The sequence below is a fragment of the Microsporum canis genome, genomic scaffold (assembly GCF_000151145.1).
Source record: "Microsporum canis CBS 113480 supercont1.2 genomic scaffold, whole genome shotgun sequence".
Lineage (NCBI taxonomy): Eukaryota > Fungi > Ascomycota > Eurotiomycetes > Onygenales > Arthrodermataceae > Microsporum > Microsporum canis.
The window spans coordinates 1,098,512-1,123,811 of record NW_003299168.1 but is presented as its reverse complement, the minus strand read 5'-3'; the positions used below and the strand labels follow the sequence as shown (position 1 = coordinate 1,123,811).

Here is a 25,300-nt window from a genome sequence, read left to right as displayed (position 1 = left end):
TAGTATATATCCAGGCTGGGTACTATGTATGTAGTGTTTGTGGTTACCGAGAGGAAGTTCTCCGTTGACTCCCATTCAACAGCTGCAAGATGTCGTCATTAGGATCCAAGCTATAGGTAACACACAACAGGGGTAGGCTAGTTCTGAGACGTCAGATGCCCGAGGGTTCGAAATTTGTCAGAACACAACCTGATGACATAATATTGGTCTTTTGACTGTTGAATCATTGTTGTAAACTAGTAAATTTTGTTTTTAAAAAAGATTGGATGCTCATATGGTCATCGGTATCTAAGAACCTAGAAAATGTCGTAGAGAACAAGGATCACATATTAAAGAAAACACAATCAACCATAAAAGAATCGTCGTCGTTAACTCGATTATACGTAGCCTAATGAACATAATAGTTAGCATGATGCTCGCAGCCCGATAAGGCAATGCAGGAGCAGGGAGAGGGAAGGGGTGAGCTGCATGGACGATCTTAAGATGCCCGGTGCTGGCTCCGTCGGTTCATCTATACCTTTCCTGGCACCCTGGAAAAAGAACCTGACAATAAACACCTGAAGGCCAGCCATTGAAATCATCATCAAACTTTCAATAATGCTGAAGTTGAATATTCTCTTTTCAGTGCTCCGCACGGTGCTGAAATTCCTATTCTCTCGTGTTCGGAAGTACTTCTGGTTTCGGCTGATGGTAGACAGTTGGCCACCCAGTCTGAAAATCGTCTCTTCAACGGCGGAGGCTTGCTCAGGGGGAGTGCCAGGCTTCGATGGGAGCTGAGTTCGTTCCTCGTTCTCAACCTATAAGGTAGGCTAATTAGCATTGTACCGGACGCGAAACACTTACTCAGGCCCCACGGCCTTTCCACTTGCAACGGAAAGGTTCAAGAAAAAGAGGAGAGGTAAAGGGCGGTAATGGACTCACAGCAATCTCAAAGTCCACGGTCTTCTCCGCAAAAGTGGACATCTCGTTATTGAAGCAGAAACGGTATTCTCCCACAGACTGGGCGGTAAACACGAAATCACCCTGCCTCTCCTTCGTTCCATCCATAACCAGCTTCTCACCTGGACCATACACGGAGAAATCGATATCGAACGAGCCACCAGATTGCACCTAGATGGCCACAAACGGCCACGAATCAGCAACCAGATTCAACATATCCCAAGCCTGCCCGCCCTGACAGCCCCTCACGAGGAAGGTCAAACATACAGCGAAGTAAAAGGCGATTTTCGCCGGTGGTTTATCAATCCAGGAGTAAAAGCAAGCTTTCTCAGCAGCATCGAGTTTGTAGGTCAAAGCGGTACCGTATACTGATGAAACTGCGCAGGCAAAGAGCCATACGGCAATGGATTGGAACCGCATGATGCCTTGCAACCTGGAAAGGCGAGAGTAATACCGTGGACTCCTGGAGAGCGAACCGTTGTCGACGTCTGGTTGTAATTATTCGACGTTCCAAGGGTGAAAATGCGCTGCGTCAAGAAAGCTGGTGATGTTGACACTTTTTTCCCAAGTGCCTTGTTTGCACTGTTTGCACTATCGACCAGGAAGTAAGAGAAAAAAGGGGAGAAGAGAGAAAGGCATGGGCATCGCGCTCTAGTATTAATTCACGGAGTATCTTGTAGAAAGGGAATAATCTAGCTAGAGACACTCGGTCTTTCCGAATAGCTTACAACTGGCCCCTTACTATACTATTTGGGTTGAAAACCCGAAGTCAAAAGAAGCATCAATCGCCGCCAGTATAACGCCGCCCATTTAAAAGCAAATCAATGAATAATAAATATAAAAGCGGACAACAGCAGTTAAACGGTAAAAGAGAAAGAGGTGAAAGCAATAAATGGCCGAGAGCCAAATGACATGGGAGAAAAGGGCAAAGAAAAGTGAAATATTCAATCCTGAAATCGTAAGAGGAACTGTTTCCTCCTTCCCAGGTGTATTTTCTACCTGCCTCATATTTGCATCACGAAAGTCATCATCATTTATTAGTGCTGAAGATATCATGGTTGTCGTGAAAGGTATGAGGTGTTGGCAATTAAAAAGGGTTCATGTTTTTCATCCAGCATAGAATCGACTGTTGCGCCACTTGATAAAGCATAAAGGCTCCAGGGGTATCTATCGAATGAAGATATTGTCGCTCTTGGAGAAAAAATTGCGATTTTTATTTACATGGTTCAGACCAAGTTGGCTATCGGAATCGCCAACGAGTTCGGCAAGAATGTCATCTAGATAGTTTATGAGGTTAGCTTCTATTTTGTCGAAAGGGGGTGTCTGTCGAGGGTGCGGTGCGTACCATCTTCCAGATATTTTGGATTTGAGTACATTGCACGAGATACAACTGCAAACTTGATCTTTTCAAACTGTTTGCCTCTGATGCCTGTTCTTTTAGACAGACGTTGCTTGGTATCACTGAATTTTTCTCCCTACAAATATGTTAGTCGACATAAAGAACACAGATGGTCTTTTAAAGGGGGGACATACTGGTTTGACCACGAACTTGAAAGGTATGCCATGTTCTTTGTTAGGCTCCTTATCAAAGTTGAATGCATTTATCCTGAAATCGCACTCTTTCATATTCCGTTCATCCTCCGGGATCGGCTCGGCATATAGTGAGATAGTGTCCATGATTCCAGCAACGGCAAACTTGTCCGTTAATTCTTTCTGCATTTTGCTGTAATGAGCCTCAAAGACACGCACATTGTGCATGGTTTCGTTATCTAGACCAGCTTTTTGTTGCAGCCCTTGCAGAATATCAGCGACATTTCCCTGCTTGGGTACAAGAAGTTCATATGGTTGCTGTGGTTTAAAAAAAATATCAGCATATGAAATAGTGAAAGCAGAATTGACTAAATGACAAACCTCTTTGACAATCCCCTCGGGAAGCCAGCTGATTTTTAGCAACTTTTTAGTTTCATATTCGCTCAAGCTGGTCTCTAAAATTTCATAATATAATGCATCATTTCTCTGCCCTGAGTTTCCATAAGCAGAATACTGAGTGTGGAGGATTTGAGCAAGAGTCTGGGCGACATTCCGTCGAATAAACGGCCTGGGGTTCCCGGTATTAGTGGCAACGGGCGCGAAGCGGAGGTGTGTCGGGTCAACTTTTAAGTATTCGCCAACTTTGGTAGAGAACTGTTCGTAATTCATCTTGCGGCTGAGGGCAAGAGTAAAAGTGGAATCATCGGATTCAGCCTTGATTGGTGCAAATTTGATCATCACGCGGTTTAGGAGGTAGTCGTAGTATTTTGTTGCGTCCTTGTAGAGGACGTTAGGTCCCAGCCTATTGTATCAAGGTCAGCAGCGGCGATGAGCTATAGTAAAATTGAAAATTCTTACTCTACGTCACTCTGTGTTCGTTGGAAACATATTATGTCCCCATCTTGGATTTCTGAAGCCTGGAATGTCTGTTTAGGCTTTAGCTGGTCAATCATCGACGGTTTGATTTCCTAAAGTGCATGCAGTTAGATATGATTATGCGTCATATATTATGTAGGAAAGACACATACCTCATATAACGAGAGCAATGTACCGGTCGGCCATTTCATCATTTGAAGTATTGGGCCAGCCAGTTCTGATACCTTAGATTGCTTCTTGACAAATACGTGACCGACGCCAGACAGCGTTTGGGTTGCAGCATCGAAATGTTTTAGTATGACGAGTACCGATGCATTCGATCCTTGAGTTTCAGGCCAAACCACCTTGCCATCTTCTCCAGGTTCTCTGACTTCAATATACACCTTAAAAGGAGGACCTCTTGAAGATTGCTTGAAAGCAGCAGATTCAACAGTGTCTTCTGGATCCCGTAAAGGCTGATCGGGGCGAACTGTCTTATTTTGGCGATTAACCATAGCCCATAGACGAACTCGCTCTGGATCCAGGCCCTTATCTTCGGCCACTAGTTTGGTGAACTCGCCAACTTTCATGGTACGGCGGACCCGGTAGGTAGTGGGGAGGGCCGGATCTCCAGAATCTAGATCAGTGCTCATCAGATCGAAGCTATGGTGCTGTCTAAACGTTTCATCAGACACAACAGCAATGTTCATGTAGAGATGCTGTTCTTCTCGCTCCTTTTTCTTTCTGATGGTCTCGGCACGTTCTTCGTCAACTTGTTTTGCTGTATTACTAGTTAGCTGATCTTTCCATGAACAAAACTGTAAAGGGGATACCGGTGACTTACCAACATGGAAGGGTACATCATCATTGCCAACACTAATGAGCACGTCGTTGATTTTCGATTTTCGTATGTAGACCAACATGTACGCGTTCATGGAACGTTTTGTCGAGTAATTCCTAGTATAAGGTTGGCGCATCCCGGCTCCATTCGCATACTCTCCTCCAAAATTCTCTTCTAGTGTTTCTTTGGCGGTTGCCCTAATCACCTTGTCATCGTCGAATTTATAGAAATGGCCGTCCTTGGTTGGGCGTAAGAAGGCATAATAATGACCAGCATTGAGATCACCGCTATGCACAAGCACGCCAAAGAGCTTATATTCCCAAGGCTCAGACATGTCCGCATCCGCAGAGAGGTAGGGAGCAGCATCAAACTCTTCAGGAAATTCATGTCGATCATTGATTTTCATCATTGCATCCCGGTTAAAATCATATTCGTATCGTTGCAGGTGGAGATGCAAGACAGGGGGGAAGCTTTCGAATATGACGCCTTTTCTGGCATCCTGTAACCCGTGAGGAGCTCCAGCATCATATTTATTCTCACCGTCCATAATCTCAACGTTGATGTAAGACTTAAAACTATCGTCCAGAGTCTTGTTCCCTTTAACGCTTAACTGGATGTCCCAGAAGTCTTCTATCCGGGACGATTCATAGTCGACGTTAATGCAAGATATATATGTTTTTGTCTTTCCCACGAAAAGGTTTGGGAGCGCTAATTCTGCAGGTGTGCCTTTCATTTGCGCCTCTAATTTTTCCATCAACAAACGAGAGAGCTCCTGGACGTCCTGCTGTTCAAAGATGACTCTCGATTTCCATCCAAAGGACTCTGTGAGTTCGGATGTTGAAACGGGAGTGTCGCATGTTTGGAGTGAATAGAATAAGCGCTGCAGAGTCCAGGCACTGTTCTTTTTGCTTGCTTCATCTTCCGTAGGGATTTGGTATACGGCCTGTTCGTCATTTTAGCAACGATAGAGCGTATATGGAGTTGGCTTCGGCGTACCTTTCGGAATGCATTGGTAAAAAACAAGGACTGGAGGAGGGAGTTAAGGTAGCAGGTTGCACCCTGGTTTCTAAGGCCGACCATGCCAGTCTCTTTCTTGGAATTATAGCTGAGGTCTGTTAGTTCTTATGTCTTCACTTCCGTGGGAAGGGAAGCATACTTTTGGAAGCTATGCCATAGGACACCTGTCGGATCCTTCACCACCCGCACATAAGCCGTGAGGCAGGCTTCCTGGTTCTCCACGAGCGGCACGCCTCTATCATCGTGGATGTGTTGAAACAGTCTCCGTAGTTCAGCGAATCGCGTGAAGCCCCAGTCCGACTCTTCCGCATTAAATCTGTGAGACGCTCCTATGGTCGAGTTAGCCCGACGAATGATTTAGGTTCCGGGGGGGAGGTCATACTGTTTGATATATATATGTCTGGGTGGTTTGGGTTCCATAGAACCAAGGCAAACTGTACGCAAGCATACCAGTCCTCCGGCGCATTATCCTCCCAGCCATGTTCCAAGTAGAACGACGCATACTCTACCTGGTTACCATAGGGGAAAAATAATATTCTCCTAACCACCAGTTAGAGACGTTTCTTCTTATTCTTCTCTCATCATCTCGGTTATCAGGGTTGTGTATACCATGGTGCTCCGGCACATTCAAACTTGGGTCCATGTTCTCTCCGCGGCAGCTTCGTCCAGTTCTTGATATGCCATGTGTGATATGACTCCGCCTCGACTTCTAGATCCGGGTCGGCTGGAAGGGCCTTTGCCATCATCGCCTCGTCTGTGAACATGCAAACAGGTTAGTCTTGGGGTTCATGCTGCAAACGACCTCGCTCTTGGCGTCGGGAAGTATACTGTTGGATTCTGTCAAACGGGGATGAGGGGGAGGGGCTGGGAGTGCGGCGGAGCTCAGAGGAACAAGCAGAGGCACGCGAACGGCCTCAGAGACCGGTATAATAGCAGCCGGAAGGGGGACATACAGTCGTTGGCGAGAAGTGGTTCCATATCTACATCGTTCGAGGTTGAGCCGGCGGGCGAAACGACGACCACGTCTGTCCGGTCATTGTTCTCGAACTGCTCATAGTCGTCGACCATTGCATCAGCATCATTAACCTACAGCATCAAGGCACCGTAATCAGCCTGGGTTCCTTGCTTCCGGCGGACATCATCATAGCCGGACCGTTGAGGGGAGAAGAGGGAGACACCTACATGGTCCATGAGCTCAATATAAGATAACTAGTAATGCAAGAAAGCTCTTATCGTGGCTGACTGGTGCTCCAAGGCAAGACAGAGAGAATAAGAAGACAAGAAGTAGGGTGGCTGTATACTATCTAAAGTAGAAAAGCTCCTCTAGTCAAAGGTGTTGCGTGAAGTTTTGTTCTCTTTAAGTGAAGTTGGAATGTTTTTTTTTTTTGGTTAAGTTTCTTTTTTGTCGATGATGAAAGTTGAAGAAAAGTCGCTGCTTTTAAAACAAACAAAAAAGGAGAGCAAGTTCAGCTTCTTTAACTGCGAACAATGACATTAACATGCATGTTTCTTCTTTATTTCTGCATATTCTTTATTTAGATTGTGAGAGAAGCCGTTTGGTGCATATAACCTGCCGTTTATTATCCATTTCATGCAGGCTACCGTTCGTACTTCATCATACGCATAGTAAAGTAGACCCAGGGCGTCTCTAGCAACTTCTCACCCTATTTACACATGTATTCATGCATAAAGACAGCCTGTAGATGTTGATATACCCCTGCGAGTGGTATGTTCAAGTGTAAAAGCCGAGGAGTTTCAGCCTCCGACACCGGCAAAGAGAAGAAGAAAACGAGGAACTTCGATGATTTGGACAAACCTCCCAACTTTCACCACTTTTTACTTCTACAGACTTCTGCTGCCTATGCTGGAACCTCGACGAACATGACTCGACTGTGAATCATGAATTGTAAAGCCCGTTGCGGTACCCCATCCTCCAGCCTGGCCCAGTCACTTCCCGCAAGGCCTGCGCTCCACCCGTGAATGAATGGCACCGCCGGCATGCTTCTAAGCCAGTCAAATCGGTGCCGGCAGAGCAGTCGTCTGAGATGCTGCCAGCGGGTCCGATATCTGTCTGTAGAGAGCCAGAGGCCTCCTCCGTGGCGGCCAGGATCTGTTCTCGATGAGTAAGTCGGTGACTTTGAATGTTTATATACACAATGACTGACAAGTCTTATGGCGACAAGTTGGGTTGAGAGAGATGTCCGGCCCATCAGCCTGCGCCAGTTGACCTTCTTTGGCCGTACGCTCACCGAGAACAGGCTGATCAGTTCTGCAAACTACGTCCGGACAGAGCTCCCCACCAGGTAGAGCGCATGCATATACCTACACATTATATTAGATACTGATGTATAGATATAGGATTGCTCATCGTCTACGCGATATGCAGAAGTTACCGTATGTCGTTGTAACGAATCCGCATCTCTCCTACGTCTACGAGCTATACTACAAGGCCTTTGAGCGCTTCCGGACAGTGCCCGAGATCAAAACGATAGAAGACAATGATAGATACTGTGATATCCTACGTCATGCTCTCAAAGAGCATCTTACCGTCATTCCCAACCTGGCTATGGGGGTTTTGGAGTGCCAGGGCCTGGTCAAACCTGAAGTCATGGACCGGTTTATGAACACACTTTTGCGGGCGGTATGAATATTTCAAAGATGTACAGGCTTGAAACGACCGGTGCTAACCCTAGTTTTGTAGAGAATCTCGCGACGAGTGATAGCAGAGCAGCATCTCGCCCTGACAGAAACATTCAACTCGCCATGGCACTTCCCCGATTCAACTGATCGGGACATGAGTGCGGATTTTGTAGGTGAGGTCTTTCTTAAATGTAACGCAAAGGACGTCGTAGAGCGATGCGGCAAGCTAGCTCGTCATCTACTACGACAAACCCTCGGCCCGGACGCAAGAATTCCACAAATATCCATCCAGGGCCATCTAGGTGCTACATTTCCTTACATACTCAGCCATCTGGAGTATATCGTTGGAGAGCTATTACGAAATTCCATGCAGGCAGTCATTGAGAAATACAAGGACTGCGATGGCACCCCTCCTCCGATAGAGGTGCTTATTTGTGAAGCTCCACAGCATGTCATTATCCGAGTCTCAGATCAGGGCGGTGGCATTCCTCGCGATATCCTCCCATATCTGTGGTCATTCTGCAAGGGACCTCGTACAAAAACCCGCCTCCAAAACCTGGGTCAAATTCATGCCATGGCTGCAACGATGCAGGAACTAAACGTTTCGCATCAGGGCTCGTCTAAGGTGTCCAGAGGAGTAAAGGAGAATTCCCTCGACTCACTTAGTTCGCGTCCGCCTAATCTGAGGCTTGGAATGGGGCTACCGATGAGCCGTGTCTATGCAGAGTATTGGGCGGGGACGCTGGAACTCCATAGCCTCGAGGGCTACGGTGTCGATGCGTTCCTGCAGATTTCTAGACTTGGAAACCAGAACGAGCAAGTATCCAAGAGAGCGGCCATAGATGCCGTATAACCCTTCGTCCTCCATCGCATTGAAAAAGACGTATTTCGCCACCATCTTCAATCTGCCGGTTTGGTCCCATGGTCTGGTCAATAATATGAACCACGGTACAAACATATGACGCATATAAATACCCCGAACACATCCGTGCCTTCTTCCTACTTTCTTCTCTCCTCTCCTCCTTCCCGGGATTCTTGCCTTTCTCTTTTTGTCATATCAGGATCCCTGCAAGTATCATTCCTTACCTTTGGATATTTCTATATATCTCCTATACTATCCCTTGCGAGAGACCGAAATATCCGTTGTTGTGTCAATACACTATAACGATTATATAACTCTACTTAATATTTTCTCTCACTTCTACCATCTTGCTTGTGTTGGAATATCAGAACTTCATCCACCAGCTGCTGTTGGTCTGTAAAGAAATGTCGTCTCTGCTCCAGACTGCGGGCGACAACATCACGGACATTCCACCGCCTGTAGAGGAAGGCTCCCGGTGCGCCCCGGCTCCTCCTGGCCCCGACTACACGATAATTGACAGTGTCAAATATCCAGACGAGGCTTTTACAGCTCACAGGAAAGCAGCTCCTGAGAGCTTCAGGCACGAACACATTGACCTGCGGAATGCACTGAAGTCCAGCACCACCCAGGATCTTAAGGATGACCAATATGTTCGTACTTTCGTTCTACTACAAGAAAAATGGATCCATCTTACTGATCATTGCTCTAGATAAACTGTTTTGTCTCAAAAGGCGAAGGCTTTACTGCAACAAAGGGATGCGATTCCATGACCAACGCATTTACCATATCCACAAACGTGGAGTGCTTCCCTACATGGAGACAAACAACAGACGTGCTCATACCAATAAAACATACCCACAAAGGGTGGTCGGAAAACCACTTTCCTCATCCCCCAAGACCAAAGGGCCTCCCCAAAGGGCCTGAAATTAGACACCTTGACATAACCAAGACATGGAAAGGGCTGTCTATGGCCGAAGCAAACGAACTGATCATCTGGGAGATGGCCTTCCGGGCCACGCTGGCTGCTTTCACATCTAGTAAACTTGACTTCATCGAAGGCTATGTCGTAGATATCGAGCATGGGTTACGGGGCAAGGACTGGCCGGTTTTCCGGCGCCTACCCTTTAACACAGTCGACTTGGCAGAGAGATTGGTGAAGATTGTTAAGTCGCAACCAGGCTATAGAGGTTTATTCGAGTCCTTGGGTGATCTTCAGAAATGGGCTGTTCAGTTTATTTGCCTCCATGATTGCTTCACCGGAGGCGAATGTGCTGTTAATGAGTTACTTATGGGAGTAAAGGTCTTACCATATGGAATGAGGAATATGGGATATAAGTCTCCAGGCTCAACTGTTGATATACGATGGGAACCTCACTACTTATCCTTCGATGGAACGGACTGGAAATGTGTAGAGGGGCACGAGTTCAACTTGATTCCGCAGTATAACTGTGCACCTATTGGTGGTACGGTCATGTCTGTGAAATTCAGTACCTCTTCAAGATGGCTTACCTGGGACCCAACTAATCAACGCTTCTTCGGCATTATGCCCTTTTTCTCTGATCGTCGTACCCGCCAATTTTTCGATGACCTGACAATCACCTGCAATAACCCTGGTGTATATTCTTATTCGGTTCTCATTACGGTTTGTGGGAATGCCACCATATACTTTGGATCCAACATACGGTTTGAACAGGCTGTCAGAGCGAGGATCACCGTCGACGTGTTGAGAAGAGACTCACCGGAAGTTATATCTCGCTTACCACATGAAATGGAACTATTTATAAGTGGCAGATCAGGTGGCCGCATGTTTCTTCCACACTTTTCGGTCGCCCCAAAACAAGGTCCAGGAGACTCTAGAAATGGGGAATTCGTTAAACATACTGAGAAGCCAGATGAAGAGAAGTGTCCTCGGCTACCTCCCAGCGAGCCTATGGACTATGATGACCCATGTCGAATCTTTGGAGGGACCAAGCTTCTCCTCCGTCTAGGCCACGAGGAGGCATGTAAATTGGTATTAAATACCCCTATGCCTCCATGGCCAGACATAATAGCTGCAAGACGCAAAAGGGCGAAAGAGGCTGCGGACCCGTCCCCCCTTTTTAGAAGGAGGATCCTTCCTCCACGGGTCCCAATACCAAGACAAGATTCATCTTCCTCTTGGCCTTCATGTCGTCGGCATAGAGCTGAGGGAACAGACTCCTCGACCTCGATGTCTGGAGGTTTGATCACAAGGTCGAATCCTTCTGTACATTCCCAGCGGTCGATCCTTCCAATACACAAAGATAACGCTTATAGTGCCGATAGCGCTGACTCGCAGCCACAGCACTCCCAGCTCTCGACCTCCACGTCTTCTAGCCATAGGGACCTAACACCAACCTCTAGCTCTGATAATGATAAACACGGGTATACCGACGCTCCGCCCATTGAGAGCGTCGGTGCTAGCTGCTTTCTAACTAATTCTGATGTTGAAGCAGCAGCTCAGGGCAGAGAACAGTGTCAGGGGATCCTGAACATGCTGAGGCATGGGCCTCGTAGCCCGCAGGTGAAAGACCCATCGTCACCGCCGGATGAAGGGAATAAGACTAGTATACCGCACCATAGAATATGGAAACCCCATGATGATAGCGTTCAGCCAGTGGAAACGCAGTCTGATGGAGAGAGTTCTCCAACAAATTCAAACATAATAAACACACCACCCGAGTCACCACAACCCCTTGAATATCAGAACCATGATATTACATTGCAGCGCGATACATCGCACCCCCCATCGGAGACGACAATGCCTAATCGAGCGGGCATCCAGGGCGGCTTATCAACACCGCCACACCAGAGTCAGGAATCAACAACACTTTCAAATGATGTTGATTCAGAGCAGAGCAGCTTGATGGGGACTTACTTTATCTGTCCTACCCCAAAAAACATTGCTGATCGCCTTGACGACCAGGACAGCTGGATATTGGAAGTGCCTTCTTGTATTCAAATCAGTGATCGACCGCCCATGGATATGGAACCGTTTCGTGAAATCATGGAACGTATGACTGCGGACATCGGGATGCCATTGTCAGCTCCGGCAACATAAGAATAAATACGGGCAAGTTCCCTTCTTTAGAGAGCCCAGAGCACATAGTGTTCTTGGAGCTACGGGATAGGGATACTTAAGGGGAGCAGCTAAACATCCAGCGGCATTTATTGCTTTGCTGAGGCTCATGCGTGTATAGGCCCACGCTTGTCGTCAACCACCTTCCCCTGCTAGGAATGGCTACTATTTAATGGCTGCTATTCAATAGCTGCTATTGCTGGTTGGGCTTTTGTACACAAGTTTTGTGCAAGGAAGCGACTGATAAGCGTTGACATCATTACGTAACTAGGTTTTTACTTATGTAACTTAACTAGCCTATGACGTTTTCGATAGAACTTTTGATCCGAGTAGCGGCTGCCAAAATATATATTACTGGGTAATTGACTACGGAATATAAACAAGTCTCAAGGGATTCTGTTCTCGTCATGTTATACAAGGCAATATAGATCAGATTTTATAAGCTTCTTCGTTGGCTGATTACACTCAAAACACGAGGCTGATAAGAGACAGCCAACGACCAAATCTACGCTCTCTCTCGTTTAGACCACTGCAAACATGGCCGATACTTGTGCTGCTGTAATCCTCATCCTAGTGACTCTTCTTTGTAAGCTGGACCATCATACACTGCTGGGGCTTTACCCTCAGTAGATACAAAAGTGCCAACGTCTGATAAATTACTCTATAGTGCCGCCAGCCGGAGTCTTCTTCATCAGCGGATGTTCTGCTGACCTCTTGATCAACATCTTCCTAACTATACTGGGGTAAGTTGACCCTTTCTCAGAGGTGCTGGAGGAATACTTTCTAACTCTTCTTGTGTCTTGAATAGATATTTCCCAGGCCATATCCACGCCTTTTATACCCTATGGGTCTACTATGAAGCCAAGTCAAGAGGCCGAGAAGGCAGGATGAGAGCTAGGTCACCGCCTGGAATCTTCTCGAAGAGGATTCTGAATGGCGGCGAAAGGCCGGTTTACTACTATCCCGAGCAGCATGCACCGTCTACTCAGGGATACGGAACAAATGCTCCTGTGCCTCCGGCTGGTGGTAATGGTGGATATCAGCCTGTACGATGAAGGCCGTGAATAGTGGCTTAAGTCCGTAATATGTAGCCTATTCTTGGTTGGGAATAGCCTTTGCTTTTCCCCCTGTGATTTTTGGTGTCGACCTCGCCTTGTCTCTATCAATAACCCTATAATACATACGCTCTTGAGAAAGTTGTAGGGATTTCATCGTGTGAAATATGGCTATAAACATATCTAGTTTAAACCTTTGGTGAAGTAGATGGACAGTTATATCATTAACAGCCATTCCACATCTACCCGGGGTATCAACCTTTCATTCAATCGAAGCTGTGGGAGGTTTGAACTATAAAGGTTGAGGGTATATTGGATATGCTAAATTGCTTATTATAACACCTTCCTATATGTATCCCGTATATTCCGTGGATAGGCACTGAACCCCCACTGCCTAACCTCAAGGGGTAGCTGGCTTTGGCTTCTTCAAAGCCGGGAAATTAAAAGGCTCACTTCTCCCGCTAAGTGCACCCTTAGGGCCGGCATTCAGTAGGAAGATTCTTCCAAAAATGCCACCAACATTTTTCTTCATATTCGTATTCTCACTCCACTGCAATGCGCCTATCCAGGGCTGAACATTCCATCCAACAATCAGTTGCACTCCCTCCCTCTCCGCTATAGAACCCGAGATATCAGTAATCTGATATTTTGGTTTTTGATTTCGGAGCTTCAATTTGCCAGGTACATCATTCTCGTTTTCTTTCAACTTGTTCTTGTTCTTTGGGGTCTTTCGTTTGGTTTTCGAGGCTTTTGTGTCTGGGAGGAACTGAGACTTTAGAGATGCTAGAGAGTACGGTGATACAGAAGCTGGAATAATTTTATCCCATATCACTGCTTCAGTGGTTACCGATTGGTTGGAGGCAGATGGGTATGCGGCCAGGACGTAGACGAAGACTTGCTTCGTATTGAAGTTGAAGAGGGAGGTTAAATCTGACAATGCAAGCGTCAATTGGAAAGTCTAAACTGCTTATTCCTTCATAGGATAAGAATCGTACCGGCTTCCAAATCGAATTTGATTTGCGCGTATTCCTCTCGTCTCGAAGCGTAGTAGTGAGGTCGTCCCTTAACTCTGTTGCATCATCACCGTCATTAGCTTCTTAGTTTTCAGGATAATATGATAATCAAAACATCCATAGATAGAATAATAAATTTCAGGGCGTCCATGAGCGCGCATTAACATACACTTGTACATTCGAGAGCTTTATGCTGGTTGTGGGATCCGCGGGATGGAGAAAAACTGAAGCCGCAATAACTGCACCCAACACAAGCGCAACTGTAGTCAGGTATCCAAAGACACCCTGAAATCGAGTAGTAACCGAATGCATTATGGCGGTGGGATGTGGCAGTCCTTACATCCGCTGCGCTGCGGATAGCTTCGTAGCTATGGCTTCTTCTCCAGCTCTTTTAGATGAGGCCAGATAAGGTTGAGCGGACGATATATACTCACGTGACTCGTCATTTTTATAGAGAGTAGTATTATGGAAGACTCAAGAATAAAATGTATTCGAATTATAAAATGTAAGAACTGGAAGTCATGACTTGTCGTTAAAAGAATAAATCTTTGCTTCACACCGCCTCCATCCCGCATGAAGGGGAAAATGCTCTCAGGCCCGGGACAAACATGAACGCCTCAAATGCAACTCTTGGAATAATGAAACAAATTTCCAGGAAAAGAAACAAAGATGGATGAACAGCATAATGAAAGAGGAGTGTGGCATCTAAGGAAGGGCACGATAATAAAGTAATGCATAAGAGATATATGTCGGGCTAGCGAAACGTATGGAGTTGGTTATGTCTGATTCTGTTTGGAGCTGGCTAGAGTGGATCGAAGGCTGAATGGGCTGGAGACGACAACACTTGGGCTCGCAGGAGGTGGCGTCATAGGGACTTGAATGCTTTCTTCCTCGGAGCCTTCATTCTGTTTAGAGATAGCGTCCTGAAAGCCCGAAAACATAGAACTGCGGGTGGGAGGAATGATAATAGATCCCGGAAGCTTTGGAGAGCTGGATCTTGGAATATCTTGCCCCTTTCTGCTATGACGAGGGGATGAGCGGGTAGGAGTCACCCGTATTTCAGAAACGGCGCGTCTAGGTTTTGGCTCCGGGGTAACCTTAGACGTATCTGATCCCTTCTTATCCTCGTCAGTCAAGCGGTCATCTTCGGTTGGCAGCTTGTCCAAGAGAATGTTCAGGGATTTTGCATCAGCAATAAGTGATTCATTTTCTTTCAACTTTCCATTCTTCAATGCCTCCTGCTCCTCGTAAAGATCCAAGAGAAAATTGCGAAATCGAGACCGAAATAAGCCTGGTTTCATTGCAGGCCAATCTTTGTTTCGGTTCATTTCCTTGCGAAGTACCGATTTAACGAAGATGTCTGGATTTTGCACAAATTTCTCAAGATAGGCGAGCAGATAGAGCCCACAGTCGGAAAAGTTCGGTTGATGCGGTATTTGCTTCGCATTCATTCCCACTATTTCTTTAGAGTCGATAGTCAGAGATCGTTTTGCTTGGGCTTCTTCCTCGAGATACTCTCTAAGGATTCCAATTGTAGGGCGCCGTGGACAATCCAATGAATCGAAGACGATAATTGCTGGCTGCTTCGCGTCGTATCTAATTCCTGGGGCACGGTTCTTTTTGCCACGTTTCTTCGCTGCTTTAGACGTTTTGGATGGTTGTTCTGGCTGAGTAACATCCGAAGGTTGTAAATGCTTGGCTGCTTCGTCCAAGAAAGACCTTCCTCTTTTCCTGTATATAGGAGGTGAAGGCTGGTTTTCATCCTCATCCGGCCAATCTTCGGCAGCAGCAGCTTCAGCCTCTTTAGCTTCTCCAGAAACGATATCATCCAGGGTCATCGATGTGAAGGATTCTTGAATTTCGCCCTCATTAGCAGCTTCAGAGTCTGAGCTAGCTGATTTACCTATTTCAAGTTTCGAGCCCCCGGTCGTAATGTTGGATGGCATATCGATGAACTTTGCTTCACTGGTATCAATTCCTTGCTGGCCGGCATTCTCTGAGCCAGATAGGCCATCATCCACCTTTGATGAAAACAAACTTGGCAGATTGCAAATAATTGCCACGTACCAATGGGCATTCTCATTAATAGGAACAACCAGGTAGTCAAATTCGAATATATTAAAGGACCTTGTCCATTTTTCAACGCCCTGGTAGTTGATTCCTTTCTGGTTTTTAGAGTTATTCGTCAATGTTGCAAAGAAGTAGGAGTTGAAAAAATAAACCCGTTTCGCAAAGTCTGGATGTTGGCGTTCCAAATGATGTTCGAGAAACCGAATATACAACCCAATAAGGTTGTCGTTCAAGAATTCGTGCGGCCTGAGTCGGTCTAAGTCATGGGCTTCAACCTCAGCCTTTTTCTTACCAATCGCAGGGTATACAAGAGGGCTAATGTCAGGTCAGTTCCAATTCCAATCTTATGTGAGGGGAATACCCACTTCTGCCATTGTTTCCCTGGTACATCAAAGATTGACGTACTTATGGGTTTCTCTTCCTCATCATTACTAAAATACATAATCATCAGTATCAGGCGTCTATTATAAAAGTATAGATTTACTAAGACATTGTACATACCTGCTGATTTCTAAGTTCTGTTTTCGAGAAGCAGATCTTGTCTTACGTGCAATAGGCGAAATGCAGTACGTTCTTACAGGCATAGACGTAGTCGATTCCGGCCGGCTTGGGGAGGGATGGGCATGACTCAACTTCTCAGAGGGGCGGCTTGAAATAGATTCGTCTCCGTTTCCAAGGTTGGCACTTAGTTTCATTCGCTTTGGCTGAACGCTCGGGAAATTCGCTTCCTTGGTAGCACCAAGTGGCTTTGGTTTCTGGTGCTTTAGGGTATCCGCCTTGTCTGTATTTGCTGACCGCTGAGGCGCTAGGAAGAGTTCCTCCATCCATTCCCTAATATACAGTTAGCATATACATCACTTGTGATAACAGTACAAAGGCGTAACGCCTACTTTTTCTTTTTATGCCGCTTGAGAGATGGGCTTCCTGCATGGATAATATCCCAAAATTTCTCTTTCTCCGACTCACTGGAGAACTCAATATCAGCGAATTCACTGCTCACACCTTGTGATTGTGGAAAGATAAGTCGGACTTTGCCGCAGTCAGCGTTCTCCCCATAATGCATCCGGATAGCTTTCATAAAGTTGAAGGTCTTGGTCTTAGATGAAAGAGCATCACCCGCAGAAGTAATCGAAAACTCAGAAGTCTCCTTATTGTAGGTTAGACGGGACAATGGCTTGGCAAGGAAATCTCGATAGCGGAACATGCTAATATCAAACGTCACTAGTGCTTGTTTCTTTTTTATCTTTTTCTCTTCATGTCGAGAAAGTGTCTTCTGGCTGGCTTTGTTGGTGAACCTGGTGTGACGAATGTTACTTGGCGAAACATTTCTTCTGAGGGCGTGTCGTTCCTTCCAAGCATCAGAAATAGTTTTGTTTCCTTGAAGCTCATCTGGGCTTTCCCTTGAGTCGTAGCTGCCCCCGTCACTACCTGCAAAGGATCTGTGATTGACACTGCGGTCGATTTCCTTTGGGTACTTGGATATTATTTCGGCATTTGGAGGCTTCACCACAACTTCAGGCACACTCCAAATGCTATGGCCCTTTTTAGAAGTACGTTTATTTTGGAGATCAACACCAATGGGCCGATTTTGCTCAGGTTTTGCTTTGTTTGCAGGTTGCCCAGTGTCCGAGTCAGAAAAGGCATCTCGCATGCGGCCAGACCATAGCTTACGTCGAGGGGCCCCTGGAGATGGTGTCTTCAGAGCATTTTCTGCTAGAGGCCAATATTTTGAGGTATGTCGCGTTTTGATTTTCTTTTCTGGGACCGGAGTTAGTGGAACAGAGTCTTCAATCAAGATATCAGCACTAGGTGATGTTGGAACAATCGATGACTGGTCATTGCTCTCAAGGTCAATAATTTCAGGGCTCTCTCGTTTTAAACGCTTCCGCGGCGGCGTGGCTTCCTCATCATCTGAATCCGGTATAACTGTAAACTTATCCAACCCCAGCGGTTTCGGCGTGGTAAATGAAGGTTCTGATATAGATGAGGCCCGGTTTATCCGCGTGTCTGGCTTAACACCGATGGTATTGATAGGTTTAAATGTCTCATAACTCTTCGCGGATGAACCTGGCAGAACGGGAACGGCGCCGCGGTCCCTTTTGGGCCTGGGGAAAGGCATCAATGAGTCTCCTCTAACGCGAAATAGATAGATATTTGTAAAACATACCGACCACCCGGTAATAACAGACGCTGCTCATCCCTATAACTATTTCTTTCATCCTTGCTCAGTCTCCGGCTAAGCACACCCATCTATCAGCCTCCAATTCCAACCACTCAAAAAGGTTGGACACCAGCTGCGATTTACCCGAAAGATTTTTCCCTGTGTCCAAATATGGAGGTATGACTTGATAACGCTGCTCGCATCCTAACCAAAGACGGTAGACAGTTAGTTAACCTGCTGCTAGAATAGTCCGAAGAGTCCAACTGTAGGTAAAGCGGCCCATGCGACCATAGATAGGAAAATAAACCAACCCTTTCTAGTTCACAGTGTACCACGGTTTCAACACGGTTCCAGACACTCTCTTATACCAACGGTTCCCTTCTTCCGAGGCATATGTGTAGGCTTTTATCATCAGCCAAAGTGGTCGTCTCTGTGTAGCGAAGAAGCTTCTGTCTCGCAACCATCACCCAACCATTCACTTTTATTAGTTAAAAACAGGAAGCTGTTGGCACTGTCATCCGAGTGAGTTGGCGGTAAAGTTGGCTGTCGACAAAGACGTGGTGAGTGGGATATTTCGTACAATGAATTTGGTTACGGGAGGTTGAAGGAGTAGGTCATAAATGATTATCGATAAAGCGCGACGGCTGTTTTTTTAAGGTTTTATAGGACTTCCGCCACCAATAGAAGCCCACAATGGTTGTTTGCTTGATTAACCCATATATTGACGACGGGGATGTGAAAGAAAGATGAAGATGAAGAGGTATAGAAGGATCGCAAGCATGCATTGGAATTATACGTATTATGAGCGTGTATAGAGCATGGCTACGAGGAAGTACTGGAATGATACGCCATAAAACCAGCTGATCTTCTTGACCATTTCTGCAAAAAGACAATACACCATGATGCTGTAATATTGAACCCAGGAACCCAGAAGAAAGCGTTGTCACATGTCGATGTTGTCTCCGAAATAGGCCTCAATCAATCGTGATAAAACAAGACAAGAAGCAGAAGCAGAAGAAGGAAAGGCAAAGAAACGATAACAATGGACGAGACATAGGGGTATGCCGGCAAATGGAATTTAGCATTTAAAACAAAGGTAGTGTACATCGGGCATGCTGGGGAAACCAAAAAGAGCTCCAGATTAGGAGTTGGTAGCGTTCTTCCCCCTTTCACCTGCGGAGTCTTCGTGGTTGGTGTTGCGGCGGCGATCACCACCCTGGTTGTGGTGGTGATGGTGATGATGATTGTGATGACCGGAGTTTCCACCGGATTTATCCATGCGGGCTTGGTCTATAGCAGACCTCTGGGCTATGCTGTCATCGTGGCTTTTCCAGATAATGTTTGTATCTGGAGGGAATGCCAGAAGCCGTTTAATGGTTTCCCTGAAAAAAAGATAAAAAAAAAAAAATCAGCAACATGCTCCTCATACAAATACTGCAGCTGTATAATTCTTATGGCGTACCTGATTTTAATATTGCGTCCCCCGTCAATCTTCGTCCATATGCTCAAGACATCCTCCCCGCTTCTGACACTGAGGACAGCGCCGCAAACTTCATCGCTTGCTTCGGCAAACTGGTCCCCGATCATGGCCAGGAGTAGGTCTTCCCAATATCTATCCGCAACTCCCTTCTTCAACCTGATGATCCATTTTCCACCTTTCTTATTCGCCTCATCTTCCCATACTGGGCGTATATTTTTCTTGAATATGTGATAGTCCGACACAGTCGGTAGCAAGGAGGGTCGTTTGAGGTGTGAATACACTGTCCAGAATCCCTCTACAGAGGATATGGAGGCAAGGGGGATAGTGGATTTTTCGTAATCGGAGTACTTTGGCGTCGGGGGACGGTACCAGACAATCCACGTAGACTTGAGGGGAAGCTCTCTTACTCCGTTATCCTTGTTGACAGACTTGTCAAGCGAGGATGAAGAGGCCTTCGACTTGACTGGTTTCCAAGCCCCGCCCTCCTGGTCGGCTTGTATATCTCGCTTATCGCCTTGTTGCTTCCCAGCGTTTGCGTCAAGCGAGTTCGGCGTCTTGGACGTCTTTGTGGTCGATCCGAACGAAGCAAAGGCGCCCGAGCCCAGTCCGAATGCAGACGAGGCAGCCACGGACGGAGAGGAGACGGTAGATGAAAGAGGCGATATGGCGTTGAAGGGGTTGGAACGATTGTGCGAGCCGTCGAAGCGGCCGGCCGTGCGACCACGAGATGAATCCGATTTCCCAGAACCGTCTTTACTATCGGACCCAGGCGTCGATAATGAAAGTTTTGCAGAGCTGTAATAGTTGAAGAGACGGAAAAAAGCAAAGAAAATTAATATTCATCTCCCCACACTGTAATATATGACGATGCAGAAAGGTGCAGATGGCATAACTGTACGACTAGGGCATTCGGGGTGTACTTACTTAGATCTTCGAGTCCATAGATTAGCGTTCTCCATTGGCTTACTTGTTGGAGGATGCGGCGACTAAGTATGCAGGAGCAGAGTGTTCGCCTAGAGTCGTGAAAAAATCCAGGTTGTTTCGCGCGAGGGCTGTGGTGGTGCAAGGTGTGTCAAAAGGAATGCGGGCAAGAGATAGGATGAGAAGCAGAGATTGACAGAGTATAGACTAAGCGTTAATATTGGCAGCTGGACTAGAAGTGAAGCGTTAATAGTGAACGAGGATTGAGCAAGAATATGCTGATACAGAAAGAAAAAAAGCGAGGCGGAGAAAGTCGAACAAATCAAGCTTTTGCCGCATTTCGATTTTAGACGCGCGTTTATTATAGACACTAATCCTAAATTAGCTAGATTATCACGTGCTAACTACGCTTATATCAATGTTCTTCGCGGTTGTTTCTTTTGCTCTTCAGCCGGTCGTTTTTTTTTTTTTTTGTTTTTTTTTTTCTGGTTTACGAGACGCGGATTATGGTCTGGGTATTATGAGGTCATCTTCAGGCCTGTGAGGCCAACAAGAAATTATCCGGTTAGCATCGTATTGCGGTCATGAGATATAATGTTGTTCCTTTTTTACTAGACAGAATAGCAGTAAAAGGGCGCTTTATTGATAGCGAGTGCATAACTCTTAATTCCTCCAACCTTATACCCTCAGATTTATGACTGCACTTATTTCTGCTGAAGATCCTCCATGGACATGTCAACCATGCCATCGGATGGAACGAACAGCCATATTGAACTCTGGTGTTTTCCGCTCGCCACCGGGGATAGATCCGAATGAAATTTGATATCCTATCTTCTCCCCAACCGGATGGAACCAATAGACAGCAGCCAAATACCCGAAGTGTGATGATGAAGCATGTGGAAAGAAGGGCATTGTACGAATCTGGACAAAAGCGTGCGCCTCTCTAAGCCTCAACCAGATTATGTATCTCACCGTTTCTTTCCTGCAACCGAAGTCCAGTGATTAACAGTGCGTCTGCCCAAACACCATCATGCATAAATCCAGATGCCGAGATTGCTAAAGTCTTTTCCCCCTAAGGCCCGTCCCGTCCAGGGATTAGAAACTGTAGGCTTTTTAAAGTGTGCATACACATAAGACGGACTCGCGGAGCCTACTCCGTACCACTTGCTCTCTGTGTAAAAATGCACAGAGATGCATCCAGACATCCTTGCATTCTCCCAATGGAGGGCATGCAATGCAGATAATCAACAGAACCAGGCGGTTCGGGAGGGCCCTTGGAAGCTGCCGCGTGGCATCAGGACCAGATCTAGATACTAGGTAAAAGACACGTTTTATTTTTATTTTTTATTCTTCCCTTGTTGTCGGAGATCGAAGGGCGCGGGAGGGGAAAGGGGGGGAGAGAAGAAAGAGGAGGGGTGGTGATGTACATGGTACGTACTATGTAGGCATGTCTGCGTTGGAGAGACAAGCCACCTCAGAACAATAGGAGCGGCGACGGAATCATCTCCAGCCTCATCGGTTTCATCTTGTAGTGACTACAACCTGACTATGTGATGCAAGAAGCGTAAACTTGCCAGCTGCGGCCGCCGATTGGAGGAAAAGAAAGAGATCCGATTACCCGATCTGGAAGTTCGCAAGGTCTCTTTTTTTGGCCCTTGGCGGTGAGAGCGCGCGGCAGGGACCCACAACTCAAAAAGGAAAGCGGATGGCTTGCCGCCCTTTTTTTTTCTTTTTTTTTGTTGCTTGCACCGCATAAACTACCCATGTAACCTTTTTTTTATTAAATTACATATGAACCTATGTATTCTTAATCAAATACATGCCATCGGAGTATATATACACATACACATACGTTACTGCCAACAGACAACACTCCAACACGGCTAACACGGCCATTCTTGCCACGAACACAAGCGAGATAGAGCGATCACGAACGGTTAATTAGAGCCATTTTAGCATCGTTAGACTCAACTAGTTCAACGCCGGCTACCAGGCTCTTGGTCTTTGATGAACAGCCAACCCGTGGCCTGGGGACAACTCTCTGTCAGTGGCTCGCAGTGTGCTGGTTCATGATCGATCAACATACGGTAATGGTAGAGTTGGCATCTCATACACTATACTTTGTGTCTGGTAATATACCCTTTTTATATATTACTCCGTACGGATATGGAAACTCGTCCATTCCAAGGCAGGACAGGTCCTACTTATAAGGCCGGATGACTATTATATTAACTGTTATCATATGAGACAGCAATGCAGCAAGGCCGGTATCAGGCCGGTTTTGCACCAGACTGTGTACAAAGAGCCCAGCTCTCTCTCTTTTTTTATTTTTTATTTTTATTTTTTCACTTATATATTGCGGTGGCGGAGATAACGGCGGAGAGGGCTGATTCCCCAATAAAGTAGGTGGTTGGATGGACGGCTTTGTCTTAGCGCCCTTTTTTTGGTAGGTTCTCGTCGCATGGGAAGGGCGAAAAAGAAACCAAGGGCAGGCATGTTGCATATCACCAAATAAACCACAGGCAACACAACACACAGCTCCCTCTCTCTGTGCGTGTGAGTGTGTGTGTGTCCGCCTACCTGCGTCCGCCTGTTCTACTTGTTTCATTTTTTTCAAATTATTTATCATTCCTGTTCCTTTTTTGCATCTGAGATCTATGTATAACCAGACACCGCACCGCGGCTCCATAGAAATGATGCGCTGCCCGCATATAAATAATTGGCCTGGAGGCCTAGTACCAAAAAGGGCTATCCGCTACGAAGCCATGCCTACTCCGTCCCGGCTCACGAAGCTGTTTCACGCTTAGAAAAGCGCCATACATACATACTGGCTATCCCCAACCTTCAATTCCCATCTAAATTTCAAGATATTATAATTCAAGTCACCAAAGCGGTCATTGCAACAGTTAAACTTGTATACCTCCAGTTCGCCCAGTGGAAGTTTGCCATCTCCAATACGCTTCTTTTTACTTTTAATTTTTTCCCCTTCCCGTCTATCGTCATCTGAGCCGTGCCGTCGCTGTTAGTGTTTGAGAGCAGCTATACATATTTAAAGGACCTGGGAACGATGTTTGAAAATAATCCGAAACCACGATCTTCATCCTCACCATCTGCATCACTGTCTTCATCAACTCGTCCAAGAGCCAAGGTTCCCTCCAAGATGCCTTTTATACCCACGTCAACAGACGCCTGCAATGGCTACATAAGGCCTGGTACTATCGACCTTTCAAGAACAGAGAACTTCCTCCTGCGAGAGGAGCTTGCGGAGATAGGCAAGACCACCAAAACACATGATTCCCAGGTATATATATTATAATATCCATGGATGAACAGATTTTTTCGGTGAGGTTTCAGTTGCGCTGACTTAGGTATAGTACCATGACTGTGGAGATTCAAGGCTGCTGCTGGAGTGTCTGGCAAGGCTCTTCAACAATTATTTCAACCCTTGTATTCCGGTTAGTCGATCACATATTGCTATTGCTCCGGGTGCAGCTGGCTGCCTCGATGCACTTCTGTATAACATTTGTAACCCTGGCGATGGTGTCCTTATGCCTGGCCCCCAGTGGGGTGAGTCGTGTTCCTCCAAAAAGAAATTGAAAGATGAAGCTAACATGAGCATTCAGGTGACTCTGAGATCGAGATGAATTATACCTACCCTGGTGTAAAGACTGTAACAGTCAACAGCAACACTTGTGGGACATCCCATCATTTTCTCAGAGCATTAAACGACGCCATCGACAGTGCCCCCTGCAAAATCAAGGCTCTGATTCTAAGGAACATGAGCAGTTCATTCGGTGAATGCTATCCGCAGGAGTTCCTTGAAATAGCCCTTAAATTCTGCCAACAGAGGCGCATCCATTTCATCTCTGACGAAGTATATGCCCTGACTTCCTTTTCTTGTGCGGAAATTTCGGATCCTGTTCCTTTCGTGTCTGCCTTGGCTTTAAACGCGCGAGCATTGGGGTGTGACCTGTCAAGGATACATACTATCTGGAGCATCAGCAAAGATTTTGGAGCAACGGGGGTTCAAGTTGTAAGTCCATCCACAAACCCCAAAGGGAATCCTAGACTTGACCACGACAGCTAACACACCAAACTTTGCAGGGTTGTACAGTCTCACAGGGCAACAAAGAACTTATCCGTGGGCTTGCCAATGCCCCAAATGCCAGGATCACACCTGCATCGCATGCCTTTGCTGCCTCCCTTCTTTCCAGCCCTAGGCTTCCTATCTTGATTGCTCTTAACTCTGCCGGACTGGCTGAATGCTATATGCTCATCACCTCCTTCTTTGTACGGCATGGCATCAAGTATATCCCCGTCAACGCAGGTCTGAGTATATTCGCTCGTTTGGCACCTAATGCAAGGTCGCGGGACGACGAAACGGAGTTCGTGCAGCTTTTGAAGAACGCGGGTGTCATGGTCAACAATGCTGGAGGAAGTTTTCATAAGACGTTCAAGGAGAAAGGATGGGTACGGATATCCTTCTCTGTCGAACCACATCAGCTGCATGAGGCTCTGGGACGTATCGAGCTCGCCTTGGGATTGGATTTGAGGTAGAAGATTTTATGTTTATTTTTTATTTTGATGAGACTTATTTGACGACGTGACGTATTTATTTCAGCATGGTGTTTGTTTTCGTTTCTTCTTTTGTTTTACCCTCAGGCAATAGGATAACTTATATTGTTCAACTATGTACCTAGATAGTAATAGTTTTAATGATAAACGACATCGAGATACGAAATAATCTTCAGACAGCAGATTTTGCCTTGAACCAATCTCTCAGGTGGGAGAGTTTGCATTGTTTGCAGCCTAAGTTGTT

At 46.2% G+C, this 25,300-nt stretch overlaps 9 protein-coding genes across 9 annotated transcripts; 4 read left to right on the top strand and 5 right to left on the bottom strand.

The window, feature by feature from the left end:
• Positions 1 to 404: 404 nt before the first annotated feature.
• On the bottom strand, positions 405 to 1,359 carry MCYG_01863 (erp2,4; the record flags this gene model as incomplete). The annotated part of the gene is made up of 3 exons (XM_002848883.1): positions 405 to 797; positions 922 to 1,110; positions 1,207 to 1,359. 3 exons carry the CDS (start codon positions 1,357 to 1,359, stop codon positions 405 to 407), a joined length of 735 nt encoding a protein of 244 aa, XP_002848929.1.
• A 747-nt stretch (positions 1,360 to 2,106) lies between these two features.
• Positions 2,107 to 6,373, bottom strand: MCYG_01862 (ubiquitin carboxyl-terminal hydrolase 5; the record flags this gene model as incomplete). The annotated part of the gene is made up of 13 exons (XM_002848882.1): positions 2,107 to 2,216; positions 2,285 to 2,414; positions 2,473 to 2,787; positions 2,851 to 3,271; positions 3,328 to 3,437; positions 3,498 to 4,105; positions 4,169 to 5,108; positions 5,162 to 5,270; positions 5,322 to 5,511; positions 5,565 to 5,722; positions 5,792 to 5,936; positions 6,136 to 6,268; positions 6,365 to 6,373. 13 exons carry the CDS (start codon positions 6,371 to 6,373, stop codon positions 2,107 to 2,109), a joined length of 3,378 nt encoding a protein of 1,125 aa, XP_002848928.1.
• Positions 6,374 to 7,180: 807 nt separating this feature from the next.
• On the top strand, positions 7,181 to 8,675 carry MCYG_01861 (kinase; the record flags this gene model as incomplete). The annotated part of the gene is made up of 4 exons (XM_002848881.1): positions 7,181 to 7,305; positions 7,351 to 7,485; positions 7,541 to 7,823; positions 7,884 to 8,675. 4 exons carry the CDS (start codon positions 7,181 to 7,183, stop codon positions 8,673 to 8,675), a joined length of 1,335 nt encoding a protein of 444 aa, XP_002848927.1.
• A 413-nt stretch (positions 8,676 to 9,088) lies between these two features.
• Positions 9,089 to 11,763, top strand: MCYG_01860 (uncharacterized protein; the record flags this gene model as incomplete). Its single annotated transcript, XM_002848880.1, has 2 exons — positions 9,089 to 9,334; positions 9,394 to 11,763. The coding sequence occupies 2 exons, from the start codon at positions 9,089 to 9,091 to the stop codon at positions 11,761 to 11,763; spliced, it is 2,616 nt and encodes an 871-aa protein (XP_002848926.1).
• Positions 11,764 to 12,318: 555 nt separating this feature from the next.
• On the top strand, positions 12,319 to 12,836 carry MCYG_01859 (uncharacterized protein; the record flags this gene model as incomplete). The annotated part of the gene is made up of 3 exons (XM_002848879.1): positions 12,319 to 12,367; positions 12,449 to 12,524; positions 12,590 to 12,836. 3 exons carry the CDS (start codon positions 12,319 to 12,321, stop codon positions 12,834 to 12,836), a joined length of 372 nt encoding a protein of 123 aa, XP_002848925.1.
• A 400-nt stretch (positions 12,837 to 13,236) lies between these two features.
• On the bottom strand, positions 13,237 to 14,161 carry MCYG_01858 (conserved hypothetical protein; the record flags this gene model as incomplete). Its single annotated transcript, XM_002848878.1, has 3 exons — positions 13,237 to 13,766; positions 13,832 to 13,905; positions 14,019 to 14,161. 3 exons carry the CDS (start codon positions 14,159 to 14,161, stop codon positions 13,237 to 13,239), a joined length of 747 nt encoding a protein of 248 aa, XP_002848924.1.
• Positions 14,162 to 14,625: 464 nt separating this feature from the next.
• Positions 14,626 to 18,256, bottom strand: MCYG_01857 (Ulp1 protease family protein; the record flags this gene model as incomplete). Its single annotated transcript, XM_002848877.1, has 6 exons — positions 14,626 to 15,886; positions 15,917 to 16,234; positions 16,285 to 16,350; positions 16,421 to 16,750; positions 16,810 to 18,051; positions 18,087 to 18,256. The coding sequence occupies 6 exons, from the start codon at positions 18,167 to 18,169 to the stop codon at positions 14,626 to 14,628; spliced, it is 3,300 nt and encodes a 1,099-aa protein (XP_002848923.1).
• A 965-nt stretch (positions 18,257 to 19,221) lies between these two features.
• On the bottom strand, positions 19,222 to 20,519 carry MCYG_01856 (eukaryotic translation initiation factor 4E type 2; the record flags this gene model as incomplete). Its single annotated transcript, XM_002848876.1, has 3 exons — positions 19,222 to 19,462; positions 19,543 to 20,316; positions 20,485 to 20,519. 3 exons carry the CDS (start codon positions 20,517 to 20,519, stop codon positions 19,222 to 19,224), a joined length of 1,050 nt encoding a protein of 349 aa, XP_002848922.1.
• Positions 20,520 to 23,641: 3,122 nt separating this feature from the next.
• Positions 23,642 to 25,038, top strand: MCYG_01855 (SirI; the record flags this gene model as incomplete). The annotated part of the gene is made up of 4 exons (XM_002848875.1): positions 23,642 to 23,782; positions 23,856 to 24,048; positions 24,105 to 24,514; positions 24,604 to 25,038. 4 exons carry the CDS (start codon positions 23,642 to 23,644, stop codon positions 25,036 to 25,038), a joined length of 1,179 nt encoding a protein of 392 aa, XP_002848921.1.
• Positions 25,039 to 25,300: the final 262 nt, after the last annotated feature.